We start from the raw sequence: 17,774 nt of genomic DNA, 5'->3' as shown, positions 1-17,774 counted from the left end.
TTGATGGTTAAAAAGAAATTGATAGGTACCTAAGAAATAGCCAGTTGTTTTTATGGCATAGTCAGTTTTCTTGCTTATTCATTGACAAAAAAATGGATGTTTAAGTTTATATAAATATTTTCCTTATTGTCTATTTTTTAGGAGACAGATGAGCAGAAACTTCACAAAATTGCCACAGAACTCTTGCTTACGGAAAGAGCCTATGTTAATCGACTTGACCTTTTAGACAAGGTAATATTTTCCTTTTCAGGAAAAAGTTTATTTTTTGTTATCTCTGTTATTTATATTGTGTTATTTGACATTGTAAATAATGTAAAATTTAGAATATTACGCTTTTTTCTAGAAAAAGAGTAAAGTTTCCAGCTCTTTAGTTACTAGTAATTGCCTCAAGTAAATGTTTACTATGATCTGTATTTTTGTATGTGAACTTGTTGGGCTTAAATATTTCTTCTTGACAAACATAGAAACAATAAGCTTCTGTAGTTAATCATAGCAAAACAAATGACATTGTAAGCTGTTTGCATCAGTTCCTTCAACCAATCTATGGCAGTAGGTAGAGGAACCAAAACTTTAGTTGAAACATCCAAAAGAGAAAGGATAAGTCAGGGTAATATATAAGAGACAGAATGTGTGTGCCTGTGTGTGCAAACATACATCGAAGAACCAATACCCACTAAGATCACCAGAAAAACAAAGGAAGCAATTGCCAGGTTGTAGCAAAAAGCCTGAAGCCCAAGGTGTTCAGAGGCCAAGTAAGAAGTGTCTTCATCTATTCTCATAGAAGTTAATAGTGTCAACAGGCCAACAGTCAGAGTTAGACCATACAGTACTAGATTAATAATTTTTATTTGTTGGATATTTAATGCTCTTCATAACCTTTTCCATTCCTACCTTTCCTGTCTTCTCATATTTTACTCTTTTCTACATACTCTGAGATCCAGGTACACTTGCTATTCCTCCTATCTCTGTACCTTCTTACTGACCTTCTCATGTGCCTAAAATATTCTACCTCTTGATATTCCTGGCTTCTTTCAAAAGTTAGTTTAGGCCACACCTTCTTTATGAGGCCTTCCTGGTTCTTCTTCCCAATCCCACAATCACTTCAACCTTCCTTTCTAAAGTTATCTTCCATCTGCTCTGTAGTTTGTATGTGCTTATTAATTTGTGTGTTTTCTTCCTTATTAGTATGTAAGCTTCTTGAAGGCAGGAACTTTTTACATTTTGTGCTCCTCTTTGTGTCCTCAGCATGTAGCACTGTGCTTGGCATATGGTAACCACTTAATGAATATTTGTTGCTTGATTGGTTTTTTTCCCCAATGTATTATTTTCATCCTCTGAAATAGTAGAAACTTTTTTTTAAAACCTAAAAGAAGGATTATATTATCTTTTTCGAAAATTAGGGAAAGCCCATATTCTCTCTCATTGGCAAAGATTGGCAAGGATCCCAGGCTAAGAGAGATGAGGTACTAACATCTTGAAACCTATATTTTGATAATAAATGAAACCTTGGGGGTTGCTAGTAGAGAAAAGTGGGAATTATAAGGAAGTATTCAGCTGGCCTATAGTTTCATGCATTTCTGATTCTATATGCTTTCAAAGTACCTTTTTCAGATAGAAATTAAAGCATTTTATAGGGTAAAATAAGAGAATCAAAAAATTTCAGGGCACATTGAAGATTTTTGGTGAGAAATGTGACCATAGAATCATAGACTTAGGCTTAGAAAAGACCTTAAAATAACCCTAACCCCCTCATTTTGCAGATAAGGAAACTGAAGCTCAAAGCACTTAAGTGACTTGCCTCAGAACTTTGATAGTAGAAAAAAATATTATTGCTTCAATATTCACTGTCTCCTGAAGACTGACATCTCTGGAGCTGTCTAGATAAGTCTCATTTTCTTAATATTCCTTTTATTCTTGGAGTAAACCAAATTTCTGTTAGGTTGGTAAGATAAGGACTTTTTTGTAATTCTGATTCTCAAATATATGCCTTTTTCTTTTTTTATTAGTTTATTTTAAACTTAAATACACAATAAGAAAAGAAAAAGAAACATTACAAACTTAATATTAAAACATAAGTGTAAAATAAGAAAAAAAAAGCATTGCCATGTGCACAGCACAACGTAAAATAAGATTCAAAACAAACAGCAATAAATTTCCGTTTCAAGAAAGATTATATAACACATCCTATGGGGGCAGCTAGGTGGCACAGTGAATAGAGCACTGACCCTGGATTCAGGAGGACCTGAGTTCAAATCCAGCCTGAGACACATAACATTAGCTGTGTGACCCTGGGCAAGTCACTTAACCCCATTGCCTAGCCAAAAAAAAAATATTTAAAAAAAATACTGTGCATTGTGTTCAGAGCTGTCCATCTTTTCTTTGCTTCCTTGTAAGTTTTCTTTTCTTCTCTGTTGTGTACTTTTAACTTTGTTCTTTTTTCCACCTTCCTCCTTCCCCTCCATGTGTGTGTGTGTGTGTGTGTGTGTGTGTGTGTGTGTGGTATGTATGTGTGTATATGTGTATATATACATATACACACATATATTTAGATATCTATAATTATGCTCATATATAGACATACACATTCATATGCATCTATGTAAGAACCATACTATACTTATTTGTCCTCTGTTTCTCTGAGGGTGGACAATCTCTTCCTTCATAAATCTGAGTGTTTCTATGTTTTTCTAAGTTTACCATCTTGTCATTTCCTACACCGCAGTAGTATTCCAACTTTAAACTGTCTAGTTATTTTAAATAGTCTAAAATAATATTGATTAACATGGCTGACATATAGTGTAGTTTTCCTATTTTTCTATATTTGATTAAATCTGTTTCAGCTTTAACTTTGTCTGAGATCATGATTACTACCCCTGCTTTTTTCCTCTAATAAATTCTACTGTTTACCTTTATTTTATATATGTTTGCGTGTTTCTCTTATTTTATATCCCTCCTGACTCCTCTACTTTACTTCTACCTTGCCCTCTTATTACTTAACCTACCCCACTACATGGATCCATCCCTTACATTCCATTCCTGTTCATCTACACACCCTTCTGTTAGCCCCTTATGGTATTTCCTCAACTTCCCCTCTAAAAATCCCTCCCTTATCCTCTCCCCCCCTCCTTATCTGCTTAGTCTTTTATTTCTTTCTGAATTTAGAAGATGTTTGTATCTTTCTAGAGATTTTATATATATATATATATATATATATATATATATATACATATACATATATATATATATATATATACATATATATATATATATATATATATATATATATATATTGTTGCCTCTTAACCCATTCCTAATGAAAGTAGGGTTCTAAAAGTACCAGCCCTTCTCCTCCATCTAATTCCTCTGTGTCAGTTTTCTTCTTGCACCTCATTTATATAAGATAATTACTATTTTTACCTTTTCCTAAATGGTTTTACTTTTTAGAATCACATACTCAGGTTTACCCCAATCTTTCTTTCAAACTACTCAGTTACTAATACCAATCTTACACATATGTTTTACATTTCCCCATATAAAAAGTAAACAGTCTGTCCTTACTGATTCCCTTGTAATTAGTTTTTGGCATGTAACTTATATTTCTCTTAGATCTCATATGTCAAATCTTCTATTAAGTTCAGTAATTTTTTTTTTAAATAAAAATTCCAAAGTCTGGCAATTCATTAAATGTCCATTTTTTTTTCATTCAGCATTATGCTTAACTTTGCTGGGTATGATATTTTTAGCCACAAACCCAGTCCTTTTGCTCTTTGCTATATAGTTTTCCAAGACCTGCTGTCTTTTAATGTCACTGTTGCTAAGTCTTATGTGATTCTAATTGTAACAGTGCCATATTTAATTTTTTTTCTTGTTCTTAATATTTTTGCCTTGAGGTGAGGTTTCAGAATTTGACTATGATATTCCTGTAGGTTTTTCTTATAGTATCTCTTTAAGGTGGTGATAAGTGGATCTCTTCTATGTCTACTTTCCCCTCTTATTCTAACACTTCAGAACAGTTTTCTTTAATTATTTCTTGTATTATTATATCAAGATTCTTTTTTTGACCATAGCTTTCAGGTAGTCTAATTATTCTTATATTTTTTTTCTTGATCTGTTCTCCAGATCAGTTGTTTTTCTTATATTTCACATTCTCTTCTATTTTTTCATTCTTCTATTTTGCTTTATTAGTTCTTGGTCTCTTATAACTTCCCTGGCTTCCCCTTGTCCAATTCTAATTTTCAAGGAGTAATTTTCTTTCTTAAGATTCTGAATCTCCTTTTCCAATTGGTTAACTTTCTTTTCATAATCTTCTTGGATTGTTTTTTTTTTAACTTTTCTTCACTATCTCTCATTTGATTTTTAAAGTCTTTTTTTAAGTTCTTCTGTAAATTCTTTTTGGGCAGGTAATCATTTGACATTACTCTTTGGGGCAGAGGAGGCTTTTTTTGCTTCATTATCTTCCTCTGAAGACTAACGCCAGTCTTCTCTATTCCCAAAGTAATTTTCTATATTTGGATTCTTTCTTTTTTGACTGCTTATTTTTTAAAAATTCGTAGCAGCTTATTTTTTTGTAATGACCTCTAGTCCTGGGATATGGGGGATGATGTTCTCCCCTCTGGCTTGGAACCAAAATCAAGAACTCTGCACTCCTGTAAGTGCCCACAGCCAGCAATGTCCGTGCCCCACTGCTTCTGTACTCACTGAGCGTGTGCTGGTTCCTTCTTGCCTATGGCTGTTTTTCAGCAACACAGCTGGGTCTGGCATTCCTTATCAACAGAAGTTCTCTCAATCTTCCCTGGCTCAGAAGCCCAACTCCCCACACTATCTGGGAGGTGAAAGTTCTTGTGGCTTGGGCCAAGGCTGTCTTCCAACCCAGCTAGCCCCAGGGTTCCCCTCTTGCTATTTCAGTGGAACTAACCTGGAGGTGTTTACACTTCACAGCAACCAATTTGAGAGCTTATTTGGTTGTCCCAAGAGTACTACTATTCTGACCTCTTTTTTATTTTTACTGCTCTATATTCACCCTGAGGTACTATTTTATCTTGTTTGTGGGGAAAATCTAGAGAGCTTGGGATTTTCTGACCTATTCTACCATCTTCCCAGAATCATCTCTTTATATGACATTTTATTGAATAATTTTAACAAAAATAAATCATTGTTTAGATAGCAGTTAAAAATCATTTTAGCTCATTTTACTCTTAAGTATTTTGTGATATTTGGGCTTTCCCCCCCATGACTACAGATTGTATATTTATATACTTAGCTATATTAATGAGCCTGATTTTTTTTGCTGTGTTTGCTTGTTTTATTGATTTTTTTTACATCTGTCCTGCCAGTACCTATTATGAAGCTTTTTGCCATACATTTCCCTTTCTTTGAACTTGAAAATCTTAATTGTGATATTGCCCATCTGGTACCGATCTGTTGGTGTCCCTTAAGTCATCATTTTTTGTCTCTCTAGAAAATGCAGAGGAGGTGATTTACATATTTAGTAACCATCTGGACACTTGTCAATGAATAGCTCTCCTGTCTATATTCATCATAATAAGTAATTAGGAAATGCAATAACCTTAGTGAAGTACATCAAAGATTGTTCATATTTAAAATAGTTATTAGCTGTATGTATGTTGGAATATTTTTATCTTATGTTACATTATTAGATTGTCCATTAATTGGACATTAATATTTATTACTGAGCATTTAAAATTCTAAGTACTGAAAATTCATTCAGTATAAAAGTATTAACATTGTCTCTATAACAGGCATTGTGCAGAATACAAAGATATGTAAAATATGTTCTCCTCCCTAAGTGATTTTATAGTCCAATAAGGGAGTAGAATAGGTACACAAATTATTGCATTAAAAAAGTATGCAGTAAGTTCTATATTAGGGCATATAGTGTGCTGTAGGAAAAGTGAATGGAAAAAGAACCTTAAGTACAATTCAGTTCAACAAACATTTATTAAATTCCCACTATGCACAAGGCACTGTTTTGAGATTGAAGTAGGTTAAATGATTGCACAGGGTCATTCAGATGTTTAGTCATTGATAACAGGTTAGATCCCAGATCTTTTGACTACCAAGCATGGATTCTTCCCATTATACTAGACCAAAGTCCTAAACATGAAATCAAAATTAATTCCTTTAATCATGTTTTTAAAGGTTGGGGTTTTTTAGCACTCAGACATGCTTATTCTGCTCTTTTGCTTCAGATATTTTATTGCAAACTATTGGAAGAAGCTAATCGAGGCTCATTTCCAGCAGAGATGGTGAACAAAATATTTTCTAATATTTCATCAATAAATGCATTCCATAGTAAATTCCTTTTGCCAGAGTTGGAGAAACGAATGCAGGAATGGTAAGAAAAGATGATTTTTAAATGATGGGTTTACATGATGAGAAAACTGCCTATGCTACTAAGATATAGATTGTTTGTTTTCCTTACCAAACCCCAAAAACCAAAACCAGGCAATCCTTCAGCAAACAGTGTGTATTTTATGTGGCAAGGTTCTATTATCTGTAATTCTTATTTATAGGTCAGCCTCTCATATTTAGTCATCTCAAATTCTAGGGTGATCTAGGATTATGTTTGCATTTTTCCTTATTGATAAAATTTCAACAAATCTCTCAAGTCACCTAAGATCAGACTCCCAACTCAGTTCAGTAAAAATCATTTAATAAAATAGAGAAACCTTTCTCTTTTACCAGCTGCTCACATCTAGCTATATTACCCCACCACCACCACCACTCACCAAATCTCCTACAATTGATTACTTACTGGATGTGGAACTTATTAACACTATAATCAATCATATCACAAAGGCATCAATAATTCTTAATACTTGCTTAACTGTAAAGGAAAAAGAAAATCATACTCAGAGTTACCTGAAACCATGACTGTTGATTGCTGGTGGTTTTTTCTTACTTTTGAAAACCTAGGCCCACCACTTAACCTTCAAGATTAAGAACCCTCCAGATTCCCAGATGTCTCATCTCATTTATACTCTTCAACCTCCCTGCAGGATGAAGGTCAAAGTAGTTTGGTAAAGAAGGGAGCCTACTCCACCTTCTGATTCTCTCAGTCTGTCTCTAGCCAATAAGTCCATTGGGCTTCTATTACCTCTCCTACCACTTACCTCTTCTATACCCACTCTTAACAGTCTCTTCAGTCTCATAAGTTTCTCTTTATAATATCTTTCTATAGAGCAACTTTTAAGATCATTAGAACAAGAAAGAAGTTTTGCCTGCTCTTCTTTGTTTTTGTCTTTTTGATAGTTTCTATCATATAGCCTTATGGATCAGAGTTATATTAGTAAATGTTTAACAACCAGCTATCCCCCCTGAAGAAAACCCCAAAAGAATGCATATAACATACTTTTAAGTTTCATCTACATTGTTAACATTTTTCATCATTTTGTTGTTATGATAATTAACAAAACAATAAATCAAACCCTTATTTGTAGGGTTTGCTGATTTCCTAGGAATAGCTGAAGGAAAAGGGAAGGGAACAAGCATTTACATGCTGCCTACTGGCTGGCTCCTGTTTATGGGTCAGCAATAAAAATATGTACTTCCCTTGACTCCATAGAGAGTTATAAGCACCTCATAGATGAACAGTTACAATTGTACCTCATGGCATGTATGATCTTAAAGAGACAATAATAGTTTCTATAACCTCTGTAGGAGTGACCTTTGAAATAGAGAGTTACAGATAGGTATTTTTACCCAGAAAAAACTGGTAAATAACATACTGCATTTGTGGCCAAAAAAATTACAATTTGAATATTTATTGAAGGTGTTGCTGCCTCTATTCTCCAGCTGCTTTTAGTTGAGAAGAGACAAGGCCAATTTTAAGCTCTAGGGGAGAACTTTATACCTCTGACTTGAGGACACTTCACTTTCTACTCCCTGAGGTTCAATAGTTTTAATATAGAGAAGGATGACTTCCCCACAATTTTGTTGATTTGCTCAAAGTATAAGAGAGCTTAATAATCCATTTACTGCTTTGTTCTGCAGGGAAACTACTCCTAGAATTGGTGACATCCTACAGAAATTGGCTCCTTTCCTCAAAATGTATGGAGAGTACGTGAAAGGCTTTGATAATGCAATGGAATTGGTTAAAACCATGACTGAACGGATAGCTCAATTTAAATCAGTAGTTGAAGAAATTCAGGTAATAGGGTTGTCAAGTCTATAAATATTTTTCTTGTTATAGTGGACTGTTAAAAAATGAAAGATCTCTTTCAGCTATACAGTTTTGAGTCTTTTCCCATTCCCTGAAGGTTGTGAGGTCCAAAAGTGTGCAATCTGCAAGAAAAACCACTGAGATAGAGCTCTAAGCCAATAGCACTTTGTTAAAGGGTCTGTGGCTCCCTCTAATGAAGTGGACCTCAGATCTTCCTCATGATCTGAGATACCTCCTTTTCCCAGGGCCTGCACAAAAGGCATGAATACAGAATCTCACTGGTTATTAGAATTTGATTTTGACACTCCAGGAGGGCCAGAAATGATGCATCAGCATGGGTGGTCACAAAATTGGCAAGGCAAGTATCACCTCTCCTGACTAAGTGGTCATAAGATGGTCACCTGCTCATGGTGGACAAAAGAAGGGTGGTCCAGAGAGTCAAAAACAAATTGGAGGACTTTCCATGTCATGCCACCTATGCTAGGCTTAGACATAGATTTGAGGAGAACAGAATGGAGATATCTTTGTCAGCATTCTTGTGGTTGTGCAAGTGAGCTCCATAACTGGTAAACAAGTGGTGAATGTTAGATCAAAGTTTGAGGCCTACTATAAGAACCTATCTTGTCTAATTATTTCTGCGTGATTTATGTAAAATATATATGAATACATGTTTATTCTTATACTATTGTTAGATGACTGACTAAATACACATCACTAGATTATGTTACTAATAATTGCTAATAATCTCTACCCTTTATGGAATCACACTTAATTGATTAATACTGATTGAAGTAGAGTAGGGGTTCAAATGAATCATTTCTCACGAGGAACTCTTAAAAATAATAAAAAATGCTTTGTATAATCTATTCTTGTAGCAAATAAAGTTAGTTTTTTCCCATTCCTTTTTAAATTTGCATAATATTTCCTCATGAATCAGTCAGCAAATATTTATTAAGCTTCTGCTATATGTCAAACATTATATTCAGTTGATCCCTTCCTGGCCTCTAGTCTACAGGTTAGTTTATCGGAGCAACTGTGGAACATTTAAATCTTACCTGATTTACACAGAACTAGTGCTCATAATGTTATTTTTGGTCACTTTGGGTAGATTATAAATACCTTGAGGATGGAGATGATTTGTTTTTGCATTTGTATTTCTAGTTTGTACTGATTGTGCAGTGTGTTGTTCTTTCCTATTTTGCCAAGTGTGTACTCTACTATAACTACCATAATTTCCACTTTACCCATTTTTCTTTGATCAGATATGTTAAAAAAAATATTTAAGAGAAGTGTTCTTTCTGTCCTGGCTATAATTCTCAGCTTAATGTATGTAAAAAGGGTTTGTAAGCTTTAAAGTTCTATGTAAATGTAACATTATTTATAACTATCAAATAGGTTTAATATATACTTTGATTCTTCAGTGGGCCTGTTATGTAATTGATGTGGGATCTCTTTCCCATCTATCCATGATGACAATTGTGGATCTTCTTTGTCCATTCAAAAAAAAAAAAGAGTGTCCATTCAATATAGAAGGGAGGTGTGTGGGTTGATTGTTTTTGTTATTTTTTTGTTTTTGTTAATACTGAGGTCTGTGATTTTTTTTTCTACTGTAAATTTGATGTCCTTCTTGAGAACTGATTACTCTTTGCCCTCAAAATTGTGTCATATACAGCACAAACCTCTCACTAGTCTACGTTCCCTCCACATCTCTTTTTTTTCTTTAGTGCCATTTTCTACCTGTAACTCAATAGGGCTGTGAATAGAATAGAATCTACCATCACTGATGGAGAAGAAAGTTTGTTGTAGAAATCTTGACAGATATTTTCCATTCTTTATCTTCCTTTGAGTTTTATTCTTAACAACCATAGAGTGATCTTAGTTGAGTCATTTTTCAAGGTTTCTATAAAATTGTTTTTCCTTTCACTGTTTCTTGTTTCATAAGATGACACTGTGCATAATGTCCACTATTCTCCTCTGAAGATTTGACAAACAAGTTTATATATGGTCTAATTTTTTGTTTTTGAACATGAAATATTATTTCATGGGTTTAAGGGAACTCTCAGTGAAGAAACTCTCTGTACTAATACAGATCAGCAGATGTTCTGCAACAGTCTGACAGTTGCCTGGAGTACTGAGAGGTTAATTGGCTGTAGTAGTGTGACAAACGGTGTATGTTAGAGGCAAGTCTTGAAGCCATGTTTTCTTGGCTAGCTCTCCACAATGCTTCTCATATATGCTATTGTTTTCAAAATACTCTATTGAACATTTCTATTAAGCAGAAGTAGCAGTTCAGTTTAATAGAATCTACAACAAAATTAATAGCACTAATTCTTGTTATAATTTACCTAGTGTAACGATCCCAAGTTTTTTATATTATCTTAAATCTTTTGTGCCATTTAAACTTTTAAAAGATTTCCACTAATAGTAAAAGTTAAAAAATAAATTGAAAAGCATTGATTGATATTCAGAGGGGCTAGTTGTAAATCCTATTTCCTCCCCTCATTTACCTGACTGACTTTGGGCAAGTTATTTAAACCTCTTTGTTCCTCAGTTTCCTCAATTGTATAATGAAAAGCTTGGACTAAGTAATCTCTAAAATCCCTCCTGGTCCATAATCTTATGACCTCCTATGTTGTTCATATGGTTGTATGAAAACTTTGGAATTATCTCAGAGAAAGCTTTTTTCTTCATCGCTAACTAACTGGGGTGGGGGCGGGGGGAAGATGTTCTTAACATACCTCTTCTTTAAGAAAGGGCAATGAATTTTCATCTTTTAGTTTCTAGGAAGGATAAAGGGCTTGCCTGATAAATGTTTTGTCAATTGAATTATGTATTCAAATATGACAGTACAGGTATTGAAGAATGGTTTAAGTTCAAAAGCACTGACATTTAATTAGAAAATTGTTTCTACTCAGCTCAGCAAAAAAAGTCAGCCCTATGGTATACTATGAACCTCATTAATTCCTTGCTAAAAAGCTCTGGGAAATGATTTTATGATTTGCCTTTATCAAGCCTTTAAGCTGAAATAGTGAAATGGTTACTCGTCACCATGAATTCTAATGTTGAAAATTCCACTTTGTCTTCCCTTCTGCCTACCTTATTGTTGCTCCAAATAAAAACCTTTCACATGGTGACTTATGTGAGATTAAATGAATGAAAAAAGTTTTCTTTAAAGTATCTTTTCTCTCTCCAGAAACAAAAGATCTGTGGGAGTTTAACACTGCAGCATCACATGCTAGAACCTGTACAGCGAATCCCCCGATATGAGATGCTCCTTAAAGACTATCTAAGGAAATTGCCTCCTGACTCCTTAGACTGGAATGACGCTAAAAGTAAGTAACAATTTTTTTTAACATGGTCAGATAACCATTTAGTCCAATTTAGCAGTAGCCTTCAAGGTATAACATTAAGATAGCAAAGAATAGGATCAATGGAAATTATTTCACCAAAACTTGGGTTACCATATGATTTTTTGCTAAGGTTAGAAGAGGACAAACTGTACTGTTTGCGCTAATTTCATACTTTATGATTGGCTATAAATCTTAAAGTGAGAGCCCTATCTAAAACAGTACTTCCACATTCACTCCCATTTTTAAAGAAATGATAATTAGAACTTGATTTCCAATTAAGTAAAGCATGTGATCTATTGACCTTAAACCTGGGAGCTTCATGTATGACTTTGATCCCAAATTTCTAACTTTCCTGTTGTATTTTATGTACTATTCAGCAATGCAACATTATGAGGAGGAACAAAACATATTTATTTGCTTTTCTGATTTTCTTTCCATATAGAATCACTTGAAATTATCTCTACTGCAGCAAGCCATTCCAATAGTGCAATACGGAAAATGGTAGGTGGTTTTGAGAGGAAAGAAAAAGCCTAGTTAGTGAATTATTTGTACTTTAGTCATCTATGAGGTTAGCCTACTCCCTACCCCAGCAAAAGTAACTCCGTTTAACAGACAAGGATAAAAACAGCCACATTTTTCATTATTGCTTTCTGCTATATGTATTGTCACAGATTAATTCATTTTTAGTACTGCTGGATCATAGAATTTGAGCTGGAACAAATTTCAGAGGCCAATTCTCTTATTTTTAAGATGGGGAAACTGAAGCCTTGGGAGGTTAAATGACTTGCGCCTAGGTCCTCTTACTCCAGAGCCAGTGTGCTTTTCTTCTGTACCCAACCAGTTCTCCCCATCCTGCCAATGTTTACCTGTGGGTTTTATTTGTTTGCTTGTTTCTTTACTGTTGAATGAAGCAGTTATTACTATATTTCTCAACCTTTTATTTCACCAAAAATATTCCTTAGTTATTTGAATACCAGCTAAACTGAATAATGAATTGTGATTATTTTTTTAAACCTTTCATTGGTTCTTTGACTTCACTAGGAGAATCTTAAAAAGCTGTTGGACATTTATGAGATGTTGGGAGAAGAGGAAGACATTGTTAATCCCTCAAATGAGCTCATACGTGAAGGACAAATCCTTAAGCTTGCTGCTCGAAACACATCAGCTCAAGAACGTTATCTTTTCCTAGTAAGTATCATGATGTTTATGGAGCGTTGAGGGACACCAAAATTCTCAGGCACAGATTGGGAAATTAGAATTCTTACTTACAAATATATATATATATATATAAAATATATATAAATACATTCTTTGTATTACGTTTTGGGGAAATCAAGTGGTCTAAATAAGTGCTTTCCTAGGAAACTAGAGTGCCTTTGTCATAGCAACCTTACCAAAACTTTGCTTTGTTTCAGCATTTTTTAAGAAAATCTTTCTAAAATGGATTATTCACTTCCTTGTTTAACAGTGTATTGAAAATAATTTAACCTTTACTTGAGGATTCATTCATATCATCATAAATATCAGTTATATGTATGGGTAACCTTCTGATTTTGGCTTTAATAATTTTATTTGTATAAAAGATTTTTAATTTTAAATAATATTGTCTATTTCATCTATACATGGTTTTACCTCCTCCCACTGTATTTAGTAATAACAGTAAAATAGTAGTTAAATTTATACAGCATTTACTATGTACTAGGCACTGTGCTAAACACTTTACAGTTATCTCATTTTATCCTTACAGTAACCCTGGGAGGTAGGTGCTGTGGTGAAACTCAGTCAGAGGTTAAGTGCCTTGCCCAGGGTAATACAGAAAACCAGATTTGACCAGATTTGAACTCAGCAATTGCTTACTCCATGCTTGGCACTCTATCCACCCTTCAGCTAGCTACGTATTTATCTCTTCAATTTCTTTTACTATTATTGCCATAGGTTCTATTTATGACACAGTCAAGCAGTAACAAAGACAGGAATCTAAGACTCCAGTTTGTTTCAAATAATGTTTGTTCTTAATTTTAGCTACATTTTAAGGAAAGGCCATCCTTTTATGCCTATACTTTTAAACTTGTTTTAAGGGTGGGGGGTGCAACAGAGCCAAGATGGTGGAGAAAAGGCAGGGACTCACCTGAGTTCTCCCAAATTCCCCTCCAAATAACACCTCAGAACAAATTCTGGAGGAGCAAAACCCACAAAAGGATGGGGTGAAACAATTTTCCAGCCTAAGACCACTTAGAAGGTTGGCAAGAAAGGTCTGTTGCACCAGGGTGAGAGTGGAGCTCAGGCTGTGCCAACCCAGGCCAAGCCCCAGCAAACTCTCAGCAAGCCTTGGGCATGACTGAATCAGCTGCAGCAGTGGCTGCTTCCAGAGCTTTCACCCCACAGAGATGGTAAGGAGGTAACACAGCTGGTTGGAAGGAGATTACAAGGGTCTGTTTGCTGGCACCAGGAAAAGGACTGTGTTGTATTACCCATACTGTTAAGAAGGAGCATTAACACATTAGAGCTTGTAACTGCAGGAGAGTAGGGACCCTGGTCACAGTTCCAGGGTGGAAGAGAGTGCTTGTGGTTGCTCATAGACTGGAGCACAGGCCAGGAGAGTAGTAAATACCTCTCCTTAGACTATACCATCTTGGAAAAACTGAAAGCTTGCAAACTTCCAAAACTACCTTTGAAAAGAGCTGCATAAAAAACCTGAAGCAGTTCCCCCTGCACCCCAAGAGCAGGGCCCACCTTTAATATGAAGCTGAGAAATAGGCTGGAAAAATGAGCAAACAACACAAAATATCATGACCATAGAAAGTTACTGTGGTGACAGGGAAGATCCAAACACAAACTCACGAAGATGAGAAAGTGAAAACTGCTTTATCCAGAGCCTCAAAGAAAAATATGAATTGGTCTTAGGACCTGGAAGAGCTCAGAAAAGGATAGAGATAGAGAAAAGGTTGGGAAAAGAAGTTACAGTGGTGTAAGAAAATCATGAAAAAAGAGTCAAAAACTTGGTAAAGGAGGCACAAAAAATACTGAATAAAATAACACCTTAAAAAACAAAATAGGCTAAATAGTAAAAGAGGCACAAAAATCCAATGGAGAGCAAAATGCTTTAAAAAGCAGAATTGGCCAAATGGAAAAAGATGTACAAAAATAAACTGAATAAAAGAACTCCTTAAAATGTACAATTGGCCAAATGGAAAAGGAAGCACAAAAGCTCATCATGGGAGAAAATAATTCTTTAAAAATTAGAATTGGACAAATGGAAGCTAATGACTCTATGAGGCATCAAGAAGCAGTAAAACAAAATCAAAAGAATTTTTAAAATGGAAGAAAATGTGAAACATCTCATTGGAAAAACAACTGGCCTAGAAAATATGTCTAGGAGAGATAACTTAAGAATTATTGGATTATCTGAAAACCATGATCAAGAAAAGAACCTAGGTATCATTTTTGAAGAAATTATAAAGGAAAACTGCTCTGACATCCCAGATCCAGAAGATAAAATAGAAATTGCATATACCAGTCACCTCCTGCAAGAGATCCCAAATTGAAAACTCCCAAGAATATTATAGCCAAGTTCCACAGCTCCCTCATTGAGAAGGCAAGCAATTTGACGTAGGTTATACATGTGCGGTCATGCAAAGCATATTTTCTTATTAGTCATGTTCTGAAAGAAAACAGACCAAAAAAAAAACTCAAGAAAAAGATTACAAAAAAGTATGCTTCGATCTGCATTCAGATTCCATCAGTTCTTTCTCTGGAGAAGGATTTTTCATCATACATCCTTCAGAATTGTCTTAGATCATTGTATTACTGAGAATCTCTAAGTCATTTGCAGCTGATTACGTATAATATTGCTTTTACTGTGTGCACTGTTCCACTGATTCCATTCACTTCACTTTGCATCAGTTCATGTAAATCTTTCCAGATTTTCCTGAGAGCAACCTGCTAATAATTTCTTCTAATAGCACAACACTATACCATCACAATCATGTACCATAAGTTGGCCAGTCATTCCTCAATTGATGGGCATCTGTTCAATTTCCAATTCTTTGCCACCACTAAAAGGGCTGCTATTTACTACACGAGAATTTTTAAATCTATGTAGTCCACCTGTGTCCTCCCCATTCCCAGCTATTAGTTTTTTCTCTTGAAATTACATTACTTTTTAGATATTTTGTACTTACTAATTCAATTCAGTTAAGTACCTAATATGTATCAGGCACTATGCCACGTACTAAGGATACAAAGACAAGAAAATGAAATGTAGTCCCTAATCTCAAGGAACTTAATTCTACTAGCGTAAACATATATAAGAATATTCAAAATAAATATCAGTTGAGGAGGGCACTATAGAAGCTAGATTACCAGAAAAGCCTCCATGTAGAAGGAGTACTTGAGCAGAATTTTGAAGGAAACAAGATATTTTGAGACATTGGTGTCAAATTCAGATAGAAATGGATCATCGCTGTGGGCCATATACTGACTTAAAAAACACACAAATTAACATCATATTTTATTTTATTTTTATTTGTCAAACATTTTCCAATCTGGTTCAGGTTGTACTTGTGAGTTTTGTAGGTACTTGCAGCTAGCAAGTGTGATACCTCTGTCTTAAGAAGCTAAGGTGAGGAGTGAGTACATTCCAGGCATGGGGGACAGGCTGTGTAAAGGCACAGAGAAAGGAGGTGAAGTGTCTTATATGAAAAATAGCAATGAGGGCGGTTTAGCTGGGTAATAAGTAATAAGGTTAGAAAGACAGGTTGGGACCAGGTCGTGAAGGGGCTCCTCCAACTTTTGTATCCAATCTGTGATGAGAATCTAGTAGCCAGGATAGATATAGAGCAAACAGTTTTCAAAAAAATTGAAGCTATTAACAACCATATGAAAGAATTTTCTATATCACAAATAATGAGAGAAAAACAAATTAGAACGACTGAATTTTCATGGCAAAGATGACAACAGAAATAATTGGTGTTGGAAGAGTTACAGCAAGATGAGTATACTAATACACTGTTGATGGGCATATGAGTTGGTCTGACTATTCTGGAAAGCATTTTGGAGTTTTGCTAAGAGTGTGACTAAAATGTCTGTACCCTTTGACCCGAACATGCCACTACTAGGCATATACCCCAAGAAGGTGAATTAAAAAACAAAAGCTTCACATACACCAATGTATTTTTTTGAGTAGTAAAGAACTAGAAACAAAGCTCATCAGTTAGTGAATACCTAAGCAAGTTGTGGTATATGGATATAATGGAATATTACTATGGTTTAGAAATGGTGAATATAAATATAGGTAAGTGTGGGAAAACTTATGTTAACTGATGCAGAGTGAAGTAATCAATACCAGGAAAACAATATCCACAGTAACTACAACAATGCAAATAAAGCAGCATCAAAAAATTTGAAATTGAATGCTCTGATATGGCTAATATGGATATATGTTTTACATGACTTCACATGTATAATTGATGCCATACTGCTTGCCTTTTCAATGAGTAGGGGAGGGACAGAAGGGAGGGAGAGAATTTGGAACTCAATTTTTTAAAAATAGAATTATAAATAAATTTTAAAAAGTAAATTGAATATGGTGAATTATGGCCAAGTTTGGTTCCAGAGAAGAGCGCACCCTCACATCCTTATTTGCAAAAGAAAACTGTTGCTTAGAAAGCTATATATGATGTCAGACTTTTTCAATATGTTTATATATTGCTGAATTGTTTCCTTTTTTTTTATTCTTTGTTATAAGTGATTGCTCTGGGGAAGGGAAAAGAAGGAAAGATACATTGTGAATGTAGGTTATATAAAAACAAAATATCTATTAAAATTTCATTTTTTAAAAAAATGTTATTGGAATAGGCTACGTTGGTGAACAGAGTGAAGGCCTAAATTTGGTGATGGCCATGGGAATGGAGAGAAGAGAAGAGATGCTACAGTACAACTTAGCAAATGAATGACTTACTTGAGAGATGATGGGTTCTCTTTCCTAGGAAGTCTTCAGTTGGTTTCTTTGGAAAGTCTACTCATTGCTCCTGATTCTGACCTCTAGGGACAAACAGAACAAATTTCATTCTTCTTTCCCAAGACAGCTCTTCATAGCTGAAGCAGCCATCATGTTTCCTCTCAGAGTTTTGTCTTATCCTTACTGAATGTCCCCAGGTCCCTCAATCTTCATGAGACATGGCCTCAAAGAGCCATGAATAGAAGAGCTAGAGATATAATCTACAGAACTTTGAATTCTAATT

General features: G+C 34.7%; 1 protein-coding gene across 1 annotated transcript in view; it reads left to right on the top strand.

Moving 5' to 3' along the window:
• FGD4 (FYVE, RhoGEF and PH domain containing 4) overlaps positions 1 to 17,774 on the top strand; it is a 244,567-nt gene that overhangs the window by 200,639 nt on the left and 26,154 nt on the right. Inside the window, 6 exon segments of the mRNA XM_078156609.1 lie at positions 142 to 231; positions 6,210 to 6,355; positions 8,014 to 8,170; positions 11,376 to 11,514; positions 11,975 to 12,033; positions 12,574 to 12,720. Coding sequence (XP_078012735.1) covers positions 142 to 231; positions 6,210 to 6,355; positions 8,014 to 8,170; positions 11,376 to 11,514; positions 11,975 to 12,033; positions 12,574 to 12,720 — 738 coding nt within the window.

The sequence above is a fragment of the Phascolarctos cinereus genome, unplaced genomic scaffold (genome assembly GCF_003287225.1).
Source record: "Phascolarctos cinereus isolate Bilbo 61053 unplaced genomic scaffold, phaCin_HiC Scaffold_1;HRSCAF=81, whole genome shotgun sequence".
NCBI lineage: Eukaryota > Metazoa > Chordata > Mammalia > Diprotodontia > Phascolarctidae > Phascolarctos > Phascolarctos cinereus.
The sequence above is the reverse complement of the archived record's forward strand: the minus strand, read 5'-3'. Positions and strand labels throughout refer to the sequence as shown.